The sequence below is a fragment of the Hemitrygon akajei genome, chromosome 7, assembly GCF_048418815.1.
Source record: "Hemitrygon akajei chromosome 7, sHemAka1.3, whole genome shotgun sequence".
Lineage (NCBI taxonomy): Eukaryota > Metazoa > Chordata > Chondrichthyes > Myliobatiformes > Dasyatidae > Hemitrygon > Hemitrygon akajei.
Genome location: NC_133130.1, coordinates 132882367 through 132905668, shown reverse-complemented (window position 1 = coordinate 132905668; position 23302 = coordinate 132882367). Strand labels below are relative to the sequence as shown.

Sequence of the window (23302 nt, the reverse complement as noted above, 5' to 3'; positions counted from 1 at the left end):
CATTTCATCTGTCACGAAATCCCACTACCATTACATGAGTAAGGTGTAACATATGCAAAAGAGAGGTAGGTGTTCTACAAAAAAATCAATTGATTTATTTATAAAAACTTTATACACACGAACAAATTTACACATGCACGCACCCACATCTGTAACCACAAATATATTAAAGGCTGATCTGTTCAGCAAGTGAATACATCAGTAATTTACAATATTTTATACACCGATTGTTAAGAAACACAATCTAGTCGGGTTCTGCGTCATTTCTTTGGAAGGGCATATTACAAAAAGAAAAGATAATCTGTAAATAATGTATAGAAACAGTAAAAAGAATTTACAAATGATCGAAAGTACAAAAAGAGAAACGGTTAAATGCTAAGATTATGTAGGAAATCTTTCTCAGTGGCAGATTAATGTTGAGTTGGCCACTCCTTTCGATGTGGAGTTCCGGGAGTGCACTGCCACAGTTGTGAAAACACATCACCCTGCCTCGCTTTGCGAGAGACGGTGTAGCCCATCCGCCGCATTTGGAAAAGCGCAGTGGCGGGGGGACAAGGTGCAGATAAGAATTTCTGGATGTAGCCGAGGACACATTAAAGGTACATTTTATTTAGCATAATTCTTTTACCCGCTGCTTGTGGTTCTTTTTTTGCACAGTTTGCATGCCATTATTTGTAAAGAACATACACCCATTTTAACCAGTTTCTGACACAAAAAAAACAGATAGAAAATATACATTTAGATGGAAAAGCATGCATTTCATGAATCTGGTGTGAAATGAGTTGTAACGAAGAGGGCAAGGCCTGCTCTTCAGCTGAATGCTGTCTGATGCCACCAAGACGATGACAGTTTATAGTGGAATATGAATAAGCACAGGCACATTCTGGGTAACGGGGTGGTGGGGGAGGGGGGATAATAGCGGACATGGATTCAGGGACGAGACACAAGATTTCACAGGTTCCGACTAATGGCTTTTCAGTGGAGCGAGCTATAATGAACACAGATACCACATACAACGTGTACCTTCTCCGATACTGAGTGGTGTGTAAAGAGGAAGGAATTTCTGTGCGTCTCTAAGGCAAGACAGTACGGGTGGTGGTTATACCAAGTGAGCGGAAAGCTGAGGAAGTGCGCGACTATTCAGAACACACAAGAATCACTTCACTCCACCCAGCTTCCTCAGCAGTTTCTTTCCTTTTGATAATAGTCCCCTTTTCTTTTTTGAAGGCATGTCTCTGGCCCACAGTGGGCTGCCAGGCCCATCTATAACGGCAGATCCAGAGTGGTGGTGGTGATGGTGGTGGGGGTGGACAGTTGGAGACGCAGACCTCCTTTGCGTGTTTTCACCGGGGACCTAGTGTGCATCATACGATTCAATTAGTTCGACTTTTAAGGGTAGGGAAGGGATTGCACTAAGGTAAACGATAAGCAGAAGCAGCACATCAAATTCTAAAATGCACAAAGGCTAACTACAGCACTCGAGGATCAGGACACCTGAAGATACCATAGGCCGGGTTAATCTAATGCAGCCGACAACTCAAACTGAACAAATCTACTCGGTTCAACCTCGCGAGGAAAACAGGCATGAAGTTCTGAAAGAAAAAGTGTTCCCCAAAGTCTTTTCAGCACCAAATCAATACTGTTTTGGTCAATGAAAGAGTTATTTCCAATCTCAGGCAAATAAAACAGCTAGGAAAGAGTTAACGTGGATTTCGAGGGATAATTTTGCTTGTGGTCTCTTTAGGGGAAAGTGTGTTTTTCTTTCAGGGTCGGGCGAGAAGGCCCCAAAGTGGCGGCTGCCTCAGATGCCAGCAGGTCCCCTCTATAGGTATCTTCAGCTGTTCACTTACGTGGAGCTTACAATGCGCTTATTAGGATGTGAAATGAACGCTCTTCTTCTGTTCCCGGTGATGAGCAAAGGGGAAAAAAAAACACAGAAAAGTTTGCAATGACCAGACCGAAATGGGAAAAAGCAAGAAACCCCAATAAACATCGCTGCTCAGGATGAATATCAGACGCGTATGCGTTTGTGAACACTAGCGTCTGGTCTGGTCTGGTCCAGCTCCCCACAGCAGCTAAAATGTGGCCTTTTTTTCCACGTGTAACATTTTTATTTGGTTTGCTGGCCTCGTCAGTTCTGCTTTGGATAGATTAAAAATTGAAGTGAGCTTTCAGAGCAAGGACCGTTTTTATTATTCAAATGGTGCCCACAGTGAAGTTTTGACAGTGATTCAACAGGCAACCACTCTGACAGCATCAGTATTCCTGTCTGCTGTAGCCCGCACTCCTCCACATACAGTCATACAGCACTCTAGCGCAGAAATAGGCCATTCGGCCCATCTAGCTCATGCCTAATTCTGCCTGCTCCCATCTACCCGCACCAGGACCACAGCCCTCCATACCCTTCCCATCCACGTACCTATCTAAACTCTTAAAGGTTGAAATCGAGCTCACGTCCAACACTTGCGCTGACAGCTTGGTCAGTGTGAACCTTCGGCTGGAAGGTCTCGGCCCGAAACATCGATTACTCTTTTCCATAGACGCTGCCTGACCTGCTGAGTTCCTCCAGCATTTTGTTTGTGTTGCTTTGGATTTCCAGCATCTGCAGATTTTCTCATGTTTGTGATAATATTCCATATGTAGCCCCACCAATGCCTTGAAGCCATGCTACTATTAGGGCGGTAAGTCGTAATTAACCCTGTTCTTGCATTCTCATGGTCTGTAGGAGAGGCTCCACACGAAGTTCACAAGCATGGTCCCAGGAATGAATGTTTTAGGAGCATCTGGGCCTGTACTCGCTGGAGTTTAGAATAATGAGGACGGGATCTCATTGAAACCTATCAAATACTGAAAGGCCTACATTGAGTGGATGTGGAGAGGATGTTTCCTATAGTGTGGGAGTCTAGGAACAGAGGGTACAGCCTCAGAATAGAGGGATATCCATTTAGAACAGGGATGAGGAGAAGTCTGTGGAATTCATTGCCATAGATGGCTGTAGAGGCCAAGTCATTGGGTATGTTTATTGAGGTTGATAGGTTCTTGATTAGTAAGACCATTAAAGGTCACGGGGAGAAGGCAGGAGAACGAACTTGAGAAGGATAATAAATCAGCCATGATGGAATGCCAGAGCAGACTTGATGGGCCAAGTGGCCTAATTCTGCTCCTATGTCTTAAGGTCTTATACAACTTCTACATAACATCTTAACTCCTGCACTCAGTACTTTGATTCATGAAACCCAACGTGCCAAAAGCTCTCTTTTACAATCCTATCTACCTGTGATGCCATTTTCTAAGCAATTATGGATATGTATTCTCATATCCCTCTGTTCTACCACACTCCTTAGTGCCCTACCACTCTGTTGAAGTCCTACATTGGTTTGTCCTTCCAAAGTGCAACACTTCACACTACCTGCATTGAATTCCATCTGCCATTTTTCAACCCGTTCCAGCTGCTCCAGATCCTACTGCAAGCTCTGATAGTCTTCCTCAATGTCCACATCGCCCCAAATCTTGGTATCTTTCACAAATTTGAGGCAAAACGACATAACTTCATGGACTCTTCATGCAGATTACAGTGGAGGGCATGTTTGCTACCTTGAGGCAAATCAGTGTAGATAAATCCCCAGGGCATAACAAGGTGTTCCCTCCGACCCTATGGGAGGCAAGTGCAGAGATTGCCTGGGCCATACCAGAGACATTTAAATCATCCTTAGCGACAGGAGAGATAGCAGAGGATTGGAGGATAGTCAATGTTGTTCTGCTGTTTAGAAAAGGTTCTAAACATAAACCAGGAAATTATTGGCTGGTGAGTCTGACATCAGTTGTGGGAAAGTTATCGGAAGGTATTCTAAGGGACTGGATAAATGAGTATTTGGATAGACACGGACTGATTAGGGATAGTCAGTATGGCTTTGTGAGTGGTAGGTCATGTTAGAGTTTTATGAGGAAGTTACCAGGAAAGTTGATGAAGGCAAAGCAATGGATGTTGTCTACGTGGGCTTCAGTAAGGCATCTGACAAGGTCCTGCATGCAAGGCTGGTCAAGAAGGTTCAGTCGCTTGGCATTCAGGGTGAGTTAATAAATTGGACTAGACACTGGCTCTGTGGGAGAAGCCGGAGAGAGGCAGTAGAGGGTTGCCACTCTGACTGGAGGCCTGTGACTAGTGGAGTGCCACAGGGATCCCTCTTGATAGCCTGCTTGCATTTACCTTTTCTATAACCTCATTAAGGAGGGGTCTATCATGTGGAATCTTGTCATATGCCTTACAAGAGTCGATATGCCTTCAACAGTCTTTTCAGTTACCGCCTCAAAAATTCAATGAGTGAGGCAGGATTTCCCCACACAAAGCCAGGTGGACAATTACGGACCAACACATCTTTCTAATTGCACATATATCCTTATCATGACTGCAAGTGGGGATCTTGACCCAAAATGTCTCCATAGATGCTGCCTGACCTGCTGAGTTCCTCCAGCATCTTGTGTGTGTGTGTGTGTATGTTGTTCTGGATTTCCACCATCTGCAGAATCTCTTGTGTTTACTTAAATCCTGTCCCTTAGGGGTTTTCCCCAGTAATTTTATGATACTGACATGGTGACATGGGTTTTAAAAGGGAAAGTTACCTTTACACAGCAATACAGGCCTTTCAACCCACAATGTTGTGCTGACCTTTTAACCTACTCCAAGATCAATCTAACCTTTCACTCCTAGATTACCCTCCATTTTTCTATCACCCATAGAACCATAGGACATTACAGCACAGAAACAGGCCTTTTGGCCCTTCTTGGCTGTGCGAACCATTTTTCTGCCTAGTCCCACTGACCTGCACCCGGACCATATCCCCCCCATACACCTGTCCAAGTTTTTCTTAAGTGTTAAAAGTGAGCCCGCATTTACCACTTCATCTGGCAGCTCATTCCACACTCCCACCAAGCCCCCCCCAATGTTCCCTTTAAACTTTTCCCCCTTCACACTTAACCCATGTCCTCTGTTTTTTTTTCTCCCCTAACCTCAGTGGAAAAAGCCTGCTTGCATTCACTCTATCTATACCCATCATAATTTTATATACCTCTATCAAATCTCACCTCATTCTTCTACGCTCCAGGGAATAAAGTCCTAACCTATTTAACCTTTCTCTGTAACTCAGTTTCTCAAGTCCCGGCAACATGTGCCTATCTCTTAAATTTCCCTAATGTATCTGTCTCTACCACCATCTCCGCAGGGTATTCCACACAACTGCCGCTCTCTGTGTAAAAAACGTATCACTGACATGACCCCCTATGCATTCCTCCAATCACCTTAAAATTATGTCCCCCCCCCCAATATTAGATTGGGGCTGAGACTGAAGTGGATCAGCCATGATGAAATGGCGGAGCAAACACAGAGGGCCAAGTGGCCGAATTCTGCTGCTGTATGTCAGGATCATATTTCCTTGTCACGTGAGTGCTGGCCCCTTCCCAGAGGACATGTGCAACCATTGCTTACATCTTCTCCATGTTCAGTGTTCAGTTTTTGTGCTCAGTGGTTGAGTTACTTTTAAATGGCTGTTCAAAGCCTATTTATTAATTGTGCCACCATGAGGCCACTCTCCTCTCCTACCAGATTCCTTCCACTCCAGCCCTGTACCTTTCCCACACACTTGTCTTCACCTATCATCTTCCAGCTAGCCTCCTTCCCCTTCCCCCACCTTTTCATTCTGGCATCTTCCCCCTTCCTTTCCAGTCCTGAAGAAAGGTCTTGGCCTGAATCGAGTACAGTTTATTCATTTCTGTAGATGCTGCCTGCCCTGCTGAGTCCCTCCATCGCTTTGCATGTTTTGCTGTTTATTTAACTTTGCTTTGAACTAACAATTTTCTCGTTTATTTTCATGTTTGCACTTTTTCCAATCGTGAATCACTTTGAGCTGCTCGTCTGTAAGAAAAGTTCTCTATAAATAAAGATACTATTGTTATGTTGTTCAAAGTGTGTAGACTGATCTATTAGCCATTTGTTTACTCAGTTTAGTACAAGATGGTGGTGGGCTGCAGACTGTATTGCTCTATCAATCTGTGAAAGTTGCTCAGGGGATACGGTGATGGACAGAAGCATCTGGATGAAAGCTCCATAGCAGAGGCCCTGATGGTAGTTTCTGCATCTACGTCCTTCTCCCTGGCTGCTCCAAAGCACACAGGTCTGCCTTGAATTCCGTTTATGCCTTCACACCTCTAAAATCACACCCAGGATTGGATGATTACGCCAGTTAACTCGAGCACAAGAACTGAACTCTTGAGAAGGTATAAACAATGATTCCAGGGGGCAGCACCCGTAGTAGACGGAAGGAATTTAGACTATAATATACGAGCAGAATTAGGCCATATGGCCCATTGCATCTGCACCGCCATTTTATCATGGCTGATCCATTTTCCCCCTCAGCCCCAATCCTCCTGCCTTCTCCCGGTATCCCTTCACACTCTGACTAATCAAGAACCTATCAACCTCTGCGTTAAATACACCAAATGATCTGGCCTCCACAGCCATCTCTGGGAATGAATTCCACAGGTTCACCACCACCTAGCTAACAAAATTCCTCCTCATTTCTGTTTTAACTGAACACTGCTCTATCCTAAGGTTGTGTCCTCTGGTCTTAGATGCCCCCACCATAGGAAACATCCTCTCCACATCCACTCTATCTGTGTCCTCTGGTCCTAGACTCCCCCACCATAGGAAACATCCTCTCCACATCCACTCTATCTGTGTCCTCTGGTCCTAGACTCCCTCACTATAGGAAACATCCTCTCCACATCCACTCTATCTGTGTCCTCTGGTCCTAGACTCCCCCACTATAGGAAACATCCTCTCCACATCCACTCTATCTGTGTCCTCTGGTCCTAGACTCCCCCACCATAGGAAACATCCTCTCCACATCCACTCTATCTGTGTCCTCTCATTTTAGACTCTCCCACCGTAGGAAACATTCTCTCCACATCCACTCTATCTGTGTCCTCTGGTCCTAGACTCCCCCACTATAGGAAACATCCTCTCCACATCCACTCTATCTGTGTCCTCTGGTCCTAGACTCCCCCACCATAGGAAACATCCTCTCCACATCCACTCTATCTGTGTCCTCTCATTTTAGACTCTCCCACCGTAGGAAACATCCTCTCCACATCCACTCTGTCAAGGCCTTTCAACATTCGATAGGTTTCATTGCAAACCTCCCTTACTTTTCTGTATTCCAGTGAGTACAGGCCCGGAGCCATCAAACGCTCCTCAGGTGACAAGCCTTGGCAGCCCGGAATCATTTTTTGTTGACCTCCTCTGGACCCTCTCCAATGCCAACACATTCCTTCTTAGATAAGGGACCCAAAAATGTTCTCAATACTCTGTGTATTTAAGTGCTTTATAAAGCCTCAACATTACATCCTTGCTTTCATGTTCTAGTTCACTCAAAATGAATGCTGGCATTGCATTTGCCTTCCTCACCACCACCTCAACCTGCAAATTAACCTTCAGGGAATCCTGCACGTGGACTCCGTTGCACCTCAGATTTTTGAATTTTCTCTCCATTTAGAAAACAGTTTATGATTTTATTTCTTCTACCAAAGTGCATGACCGTACACTGCCCAACACTGTATTCCATCTGCCACTTCAAATCTGCAGAGGTACCAGCACTGCCTCTGAATCGTCCTCCGCTGGAGCCCATGGGAGGTCACCTGCCCATCACCCACCTCTGGTTCTTCTCCTCCTTCCCTTCCTCCCTGGACCACTGTCCTCCACCAGATTCTATCCACTCCTTGTCCTGACAGAACGCAGAAGCACATTTAATCCCCACAGTGCAGGATGCATCTGTAGGCAACTGAACGAGGAGGTGCCACTTATCCTCTACATTGGTGAGACCCAACATAGACTGGGGGAATGCTTCAACGGGTGCCTTTGCTATGTCTGCCGCAAATTTTACACATCGACTGTTTGTCTGTCCGTACTGTTGGGCGCAGTCTTTCACTGATTCTATCATGTTTCTTGTTTGTACAAGAAAATGAATCTCAGGGCTGTGGTATGGTGATACGTATGCACGTACTTTGATAATAATTTTACTTTGAACTTTGAAAAGGCAGGATCTTCTGGTGGCCACCCATTTCCCATTCCCATTTGGATATGTTTGTCCGTGGTCGCCTCTGCTGCCAGAATGAGGCCACACTCAGGTTGGAGGAGCAACACCTCATATTCCATCTGGGTAGCTGCCACCTGATAGCATGAATATTGATTTCTCCAACTCTGGTAATTTCTCCCTCTCCCTCTTCTCTTTTTTTCCCATTCCGGTTACCCTCTTACCCCTTCTCTTCTCCTCACCTGCCCATCACCTCCCTCTGGTTCCCCTCCTCCTTCCCATTCTTCCATGGTCCCACTCTGCTCCTATCAGATTCCTTCTTCTTCAGCCCTTTGCTTTTTCCACCAATCGCTTTCCAGCTCCTTATTTCATTCCGCCCCCCCCCCCCCACCTTTTTATTCTGGCTTCTGACCCTGCTTCCATTCCAGTGATGATGAAGGTGTCGGGACTGTTTATGCTCCTCTATAGATGCTGCCTGATCTACTGAGTTCCTCCAGCATCTTGTGTGTGTTACACCTGTTAAACAGGAACTTTTGGACCGAAGCAAATAGGAAGGAAAAGAACCAACAAAAACAGCGGCAGACATTTATATCAGAGCCTTTCTCAACACAAAAGCACACACACAGCCTCATGTCAGGAGAGCCGTTCGGGAGCTTGGTGGAAGCAGAAAGCTTTAACGAGTAACGTAATGGAGGAGAAGGTTGAGATTCAAGGGCAGGAAGGAGTCCTGAGACAACGTCCCTCATGGGAGGCTAATCCAGAAGATTAAGATGCATGGGATCCACGGCGAATCGGCTGTTTGGATTCAGAACTGGCTTGCACATGGCAGACAGAGGGTAGAGGTTGAAGGGACTTATTCGAGCTGGGGGTCTGTAATTAGTGGAGCTCCGCAGGGATCTGTGCTGGGACCTCTGCCGTTTGTGATGTATGTAAACGACCTGGGTGAAAATGTAGATGGGTGGGTGGGTTAGTAAATCTGTGGATGATACCAAGATTGGAGTTGTGGATAGTGTAGAAGACTGGCAAAGAATACAGTGTGATATAGATCAGTTGTAGATTGGGCAAAGAAATGGCAGATGGAGTTTAATCCAGATAAATGTGAGGTGTTGCAAGGAGAAAGTACATTGTTCAGGGCAAGATCCTTAACCGTGTTGCTGAGCAGAGAGATCTTGGGGTCCAAGTTCATAGCTCCTTGAAAGTGGCTACACAGGTTGATAAGGTGGGTAAGAAGGCTTATGGTATGCTTGCTTTTATTAGTCGAGGCATTGAGTTCAAAAGTCAAGAGGTTATGTTGCAACTTTATAAAACTCTGCTTAGGCCATATCTGGAGTATTGCAAACCGTATTCGTTGCCCCACTATAGGAAGGCTGTTGAGGCTTTGGAGAGGGTGCAGAAGAGGTTTACCAGGATGCTGCCTGGTTTAGAGGGTGTGTGCTATCACAAGAGGCTGGATAAACTTGGGTTGTTTTCTCTGGAACACTGAAGGCTGCGGGGAGATCTGATAGAGGCTTATAAGACTATGACAGGCATAGATAGAGTAGACAGGGAGTATCTGTTTCCCAGAGTTGTAATGTCTAATACCAGAGGGCATGCATTGAAGATGAGAGGGGGTAGGTTCAAGGGGGATGTGAAGGGTAAATCTTTTACTCAGAGTGGTGGATGTCTGGAATGCTCTGTCTGGTGTGGTGGTAGAGGCAAATACATTGGAGGCTTTTCAGAGACGTTTAGATAGGTGCATGAATCAGGAAGATGGAGGGACATGGACATGTGTAGGTAGGAGGGATTAGTTCTTGGGGGTTTTTGATTTACTTTTTAGCTGGTACAGCACAACATTGTGGGCCGAATAGCCTGTTTGTGCTGTACTCTTCTATGTTCTGAGTTGAAATATTGACAGGGTTTTCTGCAAACTGACTGAATTCTCCCAGTATTTCTGCTTCTGCTGGGGAGGATGGTCGGAGTCAGAGGCAAGGCCCCAGCAGGGAGTGACTAAATTGCGGAAGGCAGAGGACGGGGAACACTTTTGTACTCACTAGTGTCTGACTCCAATCCGAGATGACGGTACAGTCACTGTGAGCCAGAGGTGGGCGGGTGTGAACCTGATGGAGCAGGCCTAGAAATACTTGGGACAGATTATCCCTGTCACCCTGCCATTGACCACTGGGAGTTGGCAAAGAATTTTTAAGGAACATGTCAGCGCGGTATTGTAGGCCAAAGGACCTACACTGTTCTTTGTTCTACGACTGAGTGCCCTAATTTAGATCTGGCCTTCAATTGCTCTCTGAGACTGTGTGGAAGATTTGATTGTTCACTGAGTCTGTGGGGAAAGTTCGATTGTTCTCTGAGACTGTGGGGAAAGTTTGATTGTTCTCTGAAACCGTGGGGAAATTTTGAGTGTTCTCTGAGATCGTGGTGTAGGTTTGATTGTTCTCTGAGAATGTGAGGAAGTTTCAATTGTTCTCTGAGATCGTGCAGAAAGTTCAATTGTTCTCTGATACCTTGGAGAAGGTTGGGTTGGCCCCTGAAAGTGTGGAGAGGGTTAGACTGCTCTATGGCTCAATGGGGAAGGTTCGACTGTTTTCTGAGACTGTGGAGAAGGTCTGATTGTTTTCTGAAACTGTGGAGAAGGTCTGATTGTTCTCCAATGCCTTAGGGAAGGTTTGATAGTTCCCCAAGTCTGTAGGATTGTTCGATTCTTCTCTGGAACGGTGGGGAAGGTTCAGTCAATCTCTGACGCTATGGGAAGGATTGATTGCTCTGAGACAGTGGGGAAGGTTCCATTGTTCTCTAAGACTGTGGGAAGGGTTTGATTGTAATTTAAGGCTCTGGAGAAGTTTTGATTATTTTCTGAGTCTGTGAGAAGTTTAGATGTCAGAGATGTGTGGTTTCTTTGACTGTTCTCTGAGACTATGCAGAAGGTTTGATTGTTCTGTGGGCAATGGGGAAGGTTCAACTGTTCACTCAGACTGTGGGTAGGATTGGATTGTCTCTGAGACTGTAGAAATGTTGGATTGTCTCTGAGACTGTGGGTAAGACTGGATTGTCTCGGAGACTGTGGGTAGGGTGGATTGTCACTGAGACTGTGGGTAGGGTTGGATTGTCTCTCAGACTGTGGGTAAGGTGGATTGTCTCTGAGACTGTGGGTAGGGTTGGATTGCATCTGAGACTGTGGGTAGGGGGGTTTGTCTCTGAGACTGTGGGTAAGATTGGATTGTCACTGAGACTGTGGGTAGGGTGGATTGTCATTGAGACTGTGGGTAGGGTGGATTGTCTCTGAGACTGTGGGTAGGGTTGGTTGTCTCTGAGACTGTGGGTAGGGTGGATTGTCTCTGAGACTGTAGAAATGTTGGATTGTCTCGGAGACTGTGGGTAGGGTATATTGTCTCTGAGACTGTAGAAATTTTGGATTGTCTCTGAGACTGTGGGTAAGACTGGATTGTCTCGGAGACTGTGGGTAGGGTGGATTGTCTCTGAGACTGTGGGTAGGGTTGGATTGTCTCTAAGACTGTGGGTAAGGTGGATTGTCTCTGAGACTGTGGGTAGGGTTGGATTGCATCTGAGACTGTGGGTAGGGGGGTTTGTCTCTGAGACTGTGGGTAAGATTGGATTGTCACTGAGACTGTGGGTAGGGTGGATTGTCATTGAGACTGTGGGTAGGGTGGATTGTCTCTGAGACTGTGGGTAGGGTTGGTTGTCTCTGAGACTGTGGGTAGGGTGGATTGTCTCTGAGACTGTAGAAATGTTGGATTGTCTCGGAGACTGTGGGTAGGGTGGATTGCCTCTGAGACTGTGGGTAGGGTGTATTGTCTCTGAGACTGTAGAAATGTTGGATTGTCTCAGAGACTGTGGGTAGGGTGGATTGTCTCTGAGACTGTAGAAATGTTGGATTGTCTCGGAGACTATGGCTAGGGTGGATTGTCTCTGAGACTGTGGGTAGGGTGTATTGTCTCTGAGACTGTAGAAATGTTGGATTGTCTCTGAGACTGTGGGTAGGGTGGATTGTCTCTGAGACTGTAGAAATGTTGGATTGTCTAGGAGACTGTGGGTAGGGTTGGATTGTCTCTGAGACTGTGGGCAGGGTGGATTGTCTCTGAGACTGTGCGTGGGGTTGGATTGTCTCTGAGACTGTGGGTAAGAGTGGATTGTCTCTGAGACTGTAGAAATGTTGGATTGTCTCGGAGACTGTGGGTAGGGTTGGTTTATCTCTGAGACTGTGGGTAGGGTTGGATTGTCTCTGAGACTGTGGGTTGGGTGGATTGTCTCTGATACTGTAGAAATGTAGGATTGTCTCTGAGACTGTGGGTAGGCTGGATTGTCTCTGATACTGTAGAAATGTCGGATTGTCTCTGAGACTGCGTGTAGGTGGATTTTCTCTGAGACTGGGTAGGGTTGGATTGTCTCTGAGACTGTGGGTAGCGTTGGATTGTCTCTGAGACTGTGGGTAGGGTGGATTGTCTCGGAGACTGTGGGTAAGAGTGGATTGCCTCTGAGACGGTAGAAATGTTGGATTGTCTCTGAGACTGTGGGTAGGGTGGATTGTTTGTGAGACTGTGGGTAAGAGAGGATTGTCTCTGAGAATGTGGGTAGGGTGTATTTCCTCTGAGACGGTAGAAATTTTGGATTGACTCTGAGACTGTGGGAATGGTGGATTCTCTCTGAGACTGTGGGTAGGGTTGGATTGTCTCTGAGACTGTGGGTAGGGTGCATTGTCTCTGAGACTGTAGAAATGTTGGATTGTCTCTGAGACTGTGGATAGGATGGATTGTCTCCGAGACTGTGGGTAAGAGTGGATTGTCTCTGAGACTGTAGAAATGTTGGATTGTATCGGAGACTGTGGGTAGGGTGGATTGTCTCTGAGACTGTGGGTAGGTTGTATTGTCTCTGATACTGTAGAAATGTCGGATTGTCTCTGAGACTGTGGGTAGGGTATATTGTCTCTGAGACTGTAGAAATTTTGGATTGTCTCTGAGACTGTGGGTAGGGTTGGATTGTCTCTGAGACTGTGGGTAGGGTGGATTGTCTCTGATACTGTAGAAATGTCGGATTCTGTCTGAGACTGCGGGTAGGGTGGATTGTCTCTGAGACTGTGGGGAGGGTGTATTGTATCTGAGACTGTAGAAATGTTGGATTGTCTCTGAGACTGTGGGTAGGGTGGATTGTCTCTGAGACTGTGGAATGGTTTGATTGTTCGCTGAGATTGTGGGGAAAGTTTGATTGTTCTCTGAAACCGTGGGGAAATTTTGAGTGTTCTCTGAGATCGTGGTGTAGGTTTGATTGTTCTCTGAGAATGTGAGGAAGTTTCAATTGTTCTCTGAGATTGTGCAGAAAGTTCAATTGTTCTCTGATACCTTGGAGAAGGTTGGGTTGGCCCCTGAAAGTGTGGAGAGGGTTAGACTGCTCTATGGCTCAATGGGGAAGGTTCGACTGTTTTCTGAGACTGTGGAGAAGGTCTGATTGTTTTCTGAGACTGTGGAGAAGGTCTGATTGTTCTCCAAAGCCTTAGGGAAGGTTTGATAGTTCCCCAAGTCTGTAGGATTGTTCGATTCTTCTCTGGAACGGTGGGGAAGGTTCAGTCAATCTCTGACGCTATGGGAAGGATTGATTGCTCTGAGACAGTGGGGAAGGTTCCATTGTTCTCTAAGACTGTGGGAAGGGTTTGATTGTAATTTAAGGCTCTGGAGAAGTTTTGATTATTTTCTGAGTCTGTGAGAAGTTTAGATGTCAGAGATGTGTGGTTTCTTTGACTGTTCTCTGAGACTATGCAGAAGGTTTGATTGTTCTGTGGGCAATGGGGAAGGTTCAACTGTTCACTCAGACTGTGGGTAGGATTGGATTGTCTCTGAGACTGTAGAAATGTTGGATTGTCTCTGAGACTGTGGGTAAGACTGGATTGTCTCGGAGACTGTGGGTAGGGTGGATTGTCACTGAGACTGTGGGTAGGGTTGGATTGTCTCTCAGACTGTGGGTAAGGTGGATTGTCTCTGAGACTGTGGGTAGGGTTGGATTGCATCTGAGACTGTGGGTAGGGGGGTTTGTCTCTGAGACTGTGGGTAAGATTGGATTGTCACTGAGACTGTGGGTAGGGTGGATTGTCATTGAGACTGTGGGTAGGGTGGATTGTCTCTGAGACTGTGGGTAGGGTTGGTTGTCTCTGAGACTGTGGGTAGGGTGGATTGTCTCTGAGACTGTAGAAATGTTGGATTGTCTCGGAGACTGTGGGTAGGGTGGATTGCCTCTGAGACTGTGGGTAGGGTGTATTGTCTCTGAGACTGTAGAAATGTTGGATTGCCTCAGAGACTGTGGGTAGGGGGATTGTCTCTGAGACTGTAGAAATGTTGGATTGTCTCGGAGACTGTGGATAGGGTGGATTGTCTCTGAGACTGTGGGTAGGGTGTATTGTCTCTGAGACTGTAGAAATGTTGGATTGTCTCGGAGACTGTGGGTAGGGTGGATTGTCTCTGAGACTGTAGAAATGTTGGATTGTCTAGGAGACTGTGGGTAGGGTTGGATTGTCTCTGAGACTGTGGGCAGGGTGGATTGTCTCTGAGACTGTGCGTGGGGTTGGATTGTCTCTGAGACGGTGGGTAAGAGTGGATTGTCTCTGAGACTGTGGGAAGGGTTGGACTGTCTCTGAGACTGTGGGTTGGGTGGATTGTCTCTGATACTGTAGAAATGTAGGATTGTCTCTGAGACTGTGGGTAGGCTGGATTGCCTCTGAGACTGTAGAAATGTTGGATTGTCTCTGAAACTGCGTATAGGTGGATTTTCTCTGAGACTGTGGGTAGGGATGGATTGTCTCTGAGACTGTGGGTAGGGTGGATTGTCTCGGAGACTGTGGGTAAGAGTGGATTGCCTCTGAGACTGTAGAAATGTTGGATTGTCTCGGAGACTGCGGGTAGGGTTGGATTGTCTCTGAGACTGTGGGTAGCGTTGGATTGTCTCCGAGACTGTGGGTAGGGTGGATTGTCTCCGAGACTGTGGGTAAGAGTGGATTGTTTCTCAGACGGTAGAAATGTAGGATTGTCTCTGAGACTGTGGGTAGGGTGGATTGTCTGTGAGACTGTGGGTAAGAGAGGATTGTCTCTGAGAATGTGGGTAGGGTGTATTTCTGCTGAGACGGTAGAAATTTTGGATTGACTCTGAGACTGTAGAAATGTTGGATTGTCTCTGAAACTGCGTATAGGTGGATTTTCTCTGAGACTGTGGGTAGGGTTGGATTGTCTCTGAGACTGTGGGTAGGGTGGATTGTCTCGGAGACTGTGGGTAAGAGTGGATTGCCTCTGAGACTGTAGAAATGTTGGATTGTCTCGGAGACTGCGGGTAGGGTTGGATTGTCTCTGAGACTGTGGGTAGCGTTGGATTGTCTCCGAGACTGTGGGTAGGGTGGATTGTCTCCGAGACTGTGGGTAAGAGTGGATTGTTTCTCAGACGGTAGAAATGTAGGATTCTCTCTGAGACTGTGGGTAGGGTTGGATTGTCTCTGAGACTGTGGGTAGGGTGCATTGTCTCTGAGACTGTAGAAATGTTGGATTGTCTCTGAGACTGTGGATAGGATGGATTGTCTCCGAGACTGTGGGTAAGAGAGGATTGTCTCTGAGACTGTAGAAATGTTGGATTGTATCGGAGACTGTGGGTAGGGTGGATTGTCTCTGAGACTGTGGGTAGGTTGTATTGTCTCTGATACTGTAGAAATGTCGGATTGAATCTGAGACTGTGGGTAGGGTATATTGTCTCTGAGACTTTAGAAATTTTGGATTGTCTCTGAGACTGTGGGTAGGGTTGGATTGTCTCTGAGACTGTGGGTAGGGTGGATTGTCTCTGATACTGTAGAAATGTTGGATTGTCTCTGAGACTGTGGGTACGGTGAATTGTCTCTGAGACTGTGGGTAAGAGTAGATTGTCTCCGAGACTGTAGAAATGTTGGATTGTATCGGAGACTGTGGGTAGGGTGGATTGTCTCTGAGACTGTAGAAATGTTGGATTGTCTAGGAGACTGTGGGTAGGGTTGGATTGTCTCTGAGACTGTGGGCAGGGTGGATTGTCTCTGAGACTGTGCGTGGGGTTGGATTGTCTCTGAGACGGTGGGTAAGAGTGGATTGTCTCTGAGACTGTGGGAAGGGTTGGACTGTCTCTGAGACTGTGGGTTGGGTGGATTGTCTCTGATACTGTAGAAATGTAGGATTGTCTCTGAGACTGTGGGTAGGCTGGATTGCCTCTGAGACTGTAGAAATGTTGGATTGTCTCTGAAACTGCGTATAGGTGGATTTTCTCTGAGACTGTGGGTAGGGTTGGATTGTCTCTGAGACTGTGGGTAGGGTGGATTGTCTCGGAGACTGTGGGTAAGAGTGGATTGCCTCTGAGACTGTAGAAATGTTGGATTGTCTCGGAGACTGCGGGTAGGGTTGGATTGTCTCTGAGACTGTGGGTAGCGTTGGATTGTCTCCGAGACTGTGGGTAGGGTGGATTGTCTCCGAGACTGTGGGTAAGAGTGGATTGTTTCTCAGACGGTAGAAATGTAGGATTGTCTCTGAGACTGTGGGTAGGGTGGATTGTCTGTGAGACTGTGGGTAAGAGAGGATTGTCTCTGAGAATGTGGGTAGGGTGTATTTCTGCTGAGACGGTAGAAATTTTGGATTGACTCTGAGACTGTAGAAATGTTGGATTGTCTCTGAAACTGCGTATAGGTGGATTTTCTCTGAGACTGTGGGTAGGGTTGGATTGTCTCTGAGACTGTGGGTAGGGTGGATTGTCTCGGAGACTGTGGGTAAGAGTGGATTGCCTCTGAGACTGTAGAAATGTTGGATTGTCTCGGAGACTGCGGGTAGGGTTGGATTGTCTCTGAGACTGTGGGTAGCGTTGGATTGTCTCCGAGACTGTGGGTAGGGTGGATTGTCTCCGAGACTGTGGGTAAGAGTGGATTGTTTCTCAGACGGTAGAAATGTAGGATTCTCTCTGAGACTGTGGGTAGGGTTGGATTGTCTCTGAGACTGTGGGTAGGGTGCATTGTCTCTGAGACTGTAGAAATGTTGGATTGTCTCTGAGACTGTGGATAGGATGGATTGTCTCCGAGACTGTGGGTAAGAGAGGATTGTCTCTGAGACTGTAGAAATGTTGGATTGTATCGGAGACTGTGGGTAGGGTGGATTGTCTCTGAGACTGTGGGTAGGTTGTATTGTCTCTGATACTGTAGAAATGTCGGATTGAATCTGAGACTGTGGGTAGGGTATATTGTCTCTGAGACTTTAGAAATTTTGGATTGTCTCTGAGACTGTGGGTAGGGTTGGATTGTCTCTGAGACTGTGGGTAGGGTGGATTGTCTCTGATACTGTAGAAATGTTGGATTGTCTCTGAGACTGTGGGTACGGTGAATTGTCTCTGAGACTGTGGGTAAGAGTAGATTGTCTCCGAGACTGTAGAAATGTTGGATTGTATCGGAGACTGTGGGTAGGGTGGATTGTCTCTGAGACTGTGGGTAGGTTGTATTGTCTCGGAGACTGTGGGTAGTGTTGGATTGTCTCTGAGACTGTGGGTAGGGTGAATTGTCTCTGATACTGTAGAAATGCCGGATTGTCTCTGAGACTGTGGGTAGGGTGTATTGTCCCTGAGACTGTGGGTAAGAGTAGATTGTCTCCGAGACTGTAGAAATGTTGGATTGTATCGGAGACTGTGGGTAGGGTGGATTGTCTCTGAGACTGTGGGTAGGGTTGGTTGTCTCTGAGACTGTGGGTAGGGTGGATTGTCTCTGAGACTGTAGAAATGTTGGATTGTCTCGGAGACTGTGGGTAGGGTGGATTGCCTCTGAGACTGTGGGTAGGGTGTATTGTCTCTGAGACTGTAGAAATGTTGGATTGTCTCAGAGACTGTGGGTAGGGTGGATTGTCTCTGAGACTGTAGAAATGTTGGATTGTCTCGGAGACTATGGCTAGGGTGGATTGTCTCTGAGACTGTGGGTAGGGTGTATTGTCTCTGAGACTGTAGAAATGTTGGATTGTCTCTGAGACTGTGGGTAGGGTGGATTGTCTCTGAGACTGTAGAAATGTTGGATTGTCTAGGAGACTGTGGGTAGGGTTGGATTGTCTCTGAGACTGTGGGCAGGGTGGATTGTCTCTGAGACTGTGCGTGGGGTTGGATTGTCTCTGAGACTGTGGGTAAGAGTGGATTGTCTCTGAGACTGTAGAAATGTTGGATTGTCTCGGAGACTGTGGGTAGGGTTGGTTTATCTCTGAGACTGTGGGTAGGGTTGGATTGTCTCTGAGACTGTGGGTTGGGTGGATTGTCTCTGATACTGTAGAAATGTAGGATTGTCTCTGAGACTGTGGGTAGGCTGGATTGTCTCTGATACTGTAGAAATGTCGGATTGTCTCTGAGACTGCGTGTAGGTGGATTTTCTCTGAGACTGGGTAGGGTTGGATTGTCTCTGAGACTGTGGGTAGGGTGGATTGTCTTGGAGACTGTAGTTAAGAGTGGATTGCCTCTGAGACTGTAGAAATGTTGGATTGTCTCGGACTGTGGGTAGGGTTGGATTGTCTCTGAGACTGTGGGTAGCGTTGGATTGTCTCTGAGACTGTGGGTAGGGTGGATTGTCTCGGAGACTGTGGGTAAGAGTGGATTGCCTCTGAGACGGTAGAAATGTTGGATTGTCTCTGAGACTGTGGGTAGGGTGGATTGTTTGTGAGACTGTGGGTAAGAGAGGATTGTCTCTGAGAATGTGGGTAGGGTGTATTTCCTCTGAGACGGTAGAAATTTTGGAATGACTCTGAGACTGTGGGAATGGTGGATTCTCTCTGAGACTGTGGGTAGGGTTGGATTCTCTCTGAGACTGTGGGTAGGGTGCATTGTCTCTGAGACTGTAGAAATGTTGGATTGTCTCTGAGACTGTGGATAGGATGGATTGTCTCCGAGACTGTGGGTAAGAGTGGATTGTCTCTGAGACTGTAGAAATGTTGGATTGTCTCGGAGACTGTGGGTAGGGTGGATTGCCTCTGAGACTGTGGGTAGGGTGTATTGTCTCTGAGACTGTAGAAATGTTGGATTGCCTCAGAGACTGTGGGTAGGGGGATTGTCTCTGAGACTGTAGAAATGTTGGATTGTCTCGGAGACTGTGGATAGGGTGGATTGTCTCTGAGACTGTGGGTAGGGTGTATTGTCTCTGAGACTGTAGAAATGTTGGATTGTCTCGGAGACTGTGGGTAGGGTGGATTGTCTCTGAGACTGTAGAAATGTTGGATTGTCTAGGAGACTGTGGGTAGGGTTGGATTGTCTCTGAGACTGTGGGCAGGGTGGATTGTCTCTGAGACTGTGCGTGGGGTTGGATTGTCTCTGAGACGGTGGGTAAGAGTGGATTGTCTCTGAGACTGTGGGAAGGGTTGGATTGTCTCTGAGACTGTGGGTTGGGTGGATTGTCTCTGATACTGTAGAAATGTAGGATTGTCTCTGAGACTGTGGGTAGGCTGGATTGCCTCTGAGACTGTAGAAATGTTGGATTGTCTCTGAAACTGCGTATAGGTGGATTTTCTCTGAGACTGTGGGTAGGGTTGGATTGTCTCTGAGACTGTGGGTAGGGTGGATTGTCTCGGAGACTGTGGGTAAGAGTGGATTGCCTCTGAGACTGTAGAAATGTTGGATTGTCTCGGAGACTGCGGGTAGGGTTGGATTGTCTCTGAGACTGTGGGTAGCGTTGGATTGTCTCCGAGACTGTGGGTAGGGTGGATTGTCTCCGAGACTGTGGGTAAGAGTGGATTGTTTCTCAGACGGTAGAAATGTAGGATTGTCTCTGAGACTGTGGGTAGGGTGGATTGTCTGTGAGACTGTGGGTAAGAGAGGATTGTCTCTGAGAATGTGGGTAGGGTGTATTTCTGCTGAGACGGTAGAAATTTTGGATTGACTCTGAGACTGTAGAAATGTTGGATTGTCTCTGAAACTGCGTATAGGTGGATTTTCTCTGAGACTGTGGGTAGGGTTGGATTGTCTCTGAGACTGTGGGTAGGGTGGATTGTCTCGGAGACTGTGGGTAAGAGTGGATTGCCTCTGAGACTGTAGAAATGTTGGATTGTCTCGGAGACTGCGGGTAGGGTTGGATTGTCTCTGAGACTGTGGGTAGCGTTGGATTGTCTCCGAGACTGTGGGTAGGGTGGATTGTCTCCGAGACTGTGGGTAAGAGTGGATTGTTTCTCAGACGGTAGAAATGTAGGATTCTCTCTGAGACTGTGGGTAGGGTTGGATTGTCTCTGAGACTGTGGGTAGGGTGCATTGTCTCTGAGACTGTAGAAATGTTGGATTGTCTCTGAGACTGTGGATAGGATGGATTGTCTCCGAGACTGTGGGTAAGAGAGGATTGTCTCTGAGACTGTAGAAATGTTGGATTGTATCGGAGACTGTGGGTAGGGTGGATTGTCTCTGAGACTGTGGGTAGGTTGTATTGTCTCTGATACTGTAGAAATGTCGGATTGAATCTGAGACTGTGGGTAGGGTATATTGTCTCTGAGACTTTAGAAATTTTGGATTGTCTCTGAGACTGTGGGTAGGGTTGGATTGTCTCTGAGACTGTGGGTAGGGTGGATTGTCTCTGATACTGTAGAAATGTTGGATTGTCTCTGAGACTGTGGGTACGGTGAATTGTCTCTGAGACTGTGGGTAAGAGTAGATTGTCTCCGAGACTGTAGAAATGTTGGATTGTATCGGAGACTGTGGGTAGGGTGGATTGTCTCTGAGACTGTGGGTAGGTTGTATTGTCTCGGAGACTGTGGGTAGTGTTGGATTGTCTCTGAGACTGTGGGTAGGGTGAATTGTCTCTGATACTGTAGAAATGCCGGATTGTCTCTGAGACTGTGGGTAGGGTGTATTGTCCCTGAGACTGTGGGTAAGAGTAGATTGTCTCCGAGACTGTAGAAATGTTGGATTGTATCGGAGACTGTGGGTAGGGTGGATTGTCTCTGAGACTGTGGGTAGGGTTGGTTGTCTCTGAGACTGTGGGTAGGGTGGATTGTCTCTGAGACTGTAGAAATGTTGGATTGTCTCGGAGACTGTGGGTAGGGTGGATTGCCTCTGAGACTGTGGGTAGGGTGTATTGTCTCTGAGACTGTAGAAATGTTGGATTGTCTCAGAGACTGTGGGTAGGGTGGATTGTCTCTGAGACTGTAGAAATGTTGGATTGTCTCGGAGACTATGGCTAGGGTGGATTGTCTCTGAGACTGTGGGTAGGGTGTATTGTCTCTGAGACTGTAGAAATGTTGGATTGTCTCTGAGACTGTGGGTAGGGTGGATTGTCTCTGAGACTGTAGAAATGTTGGATTGTCTAGGAGACTGTGGGTAGGGTTGGATTGTCTCTGAGACTGTGGGCAGGGTGGATTGTCTCTGAGACTGTGCGTGGGGTTGGATTGTCTCTGAGACTGTGGGTAAGAGTGGATTGTCTCTGAGACTGTAGAAATGTTGGATTGTCTCGGAGACTGTGGGTAGGGTTGGTTTATCTCTGAGACTGTGGGTAGGGTTGGATTGTCTCTGAGACTGTGGGTTGGGTGGATTGTCTCTGATACTGTAGAAATGTAGGATTGTCTCTGAGACTGTGGGTAGGCTGGATTGTCTCTGATACTGTAGAAATGTCGGATTGTCTCTGAGACTGCGTGTAGGTGGATTTTCTCTGAGACTGGGTAGGGTTGGATTGTCTCTGAGACTGTGGGTAGGGTGGATTGTCTCGGAGACTGTAGTTAAGAGTGGATTGCCTCTGAGACTGTAGAAATGTTGGATTGTCTCGGACTGTGGGTAGGGTTGGATTGTCTCTGAGACTGTGGGTAGCGTTGGATTGTCTCTGAGACTGTGGGTAGGGTGGATTGTCTCGGAGACTGTGGGTAAGAGTGGATTGCCTCTGAGACGGTAGAAATGTTGGATTGTCTCTGAGACTGTGGGTAGGGTGGATTGTTTGTGAGACTGTGGGTAAGAGAGGATTGTCTCTGAGAATGTGGGTAGGGTGTATTTCCTCTGAGACGGTAGAAATTTTGGAATGACTCTGAGACTGTGGGAATGGTGGATTCTCTCTGAGACTGTGGGTAGGGTTGGATTGTCTCTGAGACTGTGGGTAGGGTGCATTGTCTCTGAGACTGTAGAAATGTTGGATTGTCTCTGAGACTGTGGATAGGATGGATTGTCTCCGAGACTGTGGGTAAGAGTGGATTGTCTCTGAGACTGTAGAAATGTTGGATTGTATCGGAGACTGTGGGTAGGGTGGATTGTCTCTGAGACTGTGGGTAGGTTGTATTGTCTCTGATACTGTAGAAATGTCGGATTGTCTCTGAGACTGTGGGTAGGGTATATTGTCTCTGAGACTGTAGAAATTTTGGATTGTCTCTGAGACTGTGGGTAGGGTTGGATTGTCTCTGAGACTGTGGGTAGGGTGGATTGTCTCTGATACTGTAGAAATGTCGGATTCTGTCTGAGACTGCGGGTAGGGTGGATTGTCTCTGAGACTGTGGGGAGGGTGTATTGTATCTGAGACTGTAGAAATGTTGGATTGTCTCTGAGACTGTGGGTAGGGTGGATTGTCTCTGAGACTGTGGAATGGTTTGATTGTTCGCTGAGATTGTGGGGAAAGTTTGATTGTTCTCTGAAACCGTGGGGAAATTTTGAGTGTTCTCTGAGATCGTGGTGTAGGTTTGATTGTTCTCTGAGAATGTGAGGAAGTTTCAATTGTTCTCTGAGATTGTGCAGAAAGTTCAATTGTTCTCTGATACCTTGGAGAAGGTTGGGTTGGCCCCTGAAAGTGTGGAGAGGGTTAGACTGCTCTATGGCTCAATGGGGAAGGTTCGACTGTTTTCTGAGACTGTGGAGAAAGTCTGATTGTTTTCTGAGACTGTGGAGAAGGTCTGATTGTTCTCCAAAGCCTTAGGGAAGGTTTGATAGTTCCCCAAGTCTGTAGGATTGTTCGATTCTTCTCTGGAACGGTGGGGAAGGTTCAGTCAATCTCTGACGCTATGGGAAGGATTGATTGCTCTGAGACAGTGGGGAAGGTTCCATTGTTCTCTAAGACTGTGGGAAGGGTTTGATTGTAATTTAAGGCTCTGGAGAAGTTTTGATTATTTTCTGAGTCTGTGAGAAGTTTAGATGTCAGAGATGTGTGGTTTCTTTGACTGTTCTCTGAGACTATGCAGAAGGTTTGATTGTTCTGTGGGCAATGGGGAAGGTTCAACTGTTCACTCAGACTGTGGGTAGGATTGGATTGTCTCTGAGAC

At 46.8% G+C, this 23302-nt stretch overlaps 1 protein-coding gene across 15 annotated transcripts in view; it reads right to left on the bottom strand.

The window, feature by feature from the left end:
- The window catches only part of rimbp2b (RIMS binding protein 2b), a 601236-nt gene that overhangs the window by 5000 nt on the left and 572934 nt on the right, over positions 1-23302 (bottom strand). For 6 of the 15 annotated variants that reach the window (XM_073051964.1, XM_073051963.1, XM_073051977.1 and 3 more), the window contains one exon: positions 86-1354. The exons of 1 other annotated variant lie outside the window; for it this stretch is intronic. In XM_073051964.1, the coding sequence (XP_072908065.1) occupies positions 1157-1354 (198 nt within the window). In that variant the 3' untranslated portion in view covers positions 86-1156. Of the gene's footprint in view, positions 1-84; positions 1355-23302 lie in introns of those variants that run through there. 8 more of the 15 variants (XM_073051971.1, XM_073051968.1, XM_073051975.1 and 5 more) reach the window with 4 other exon arrangements.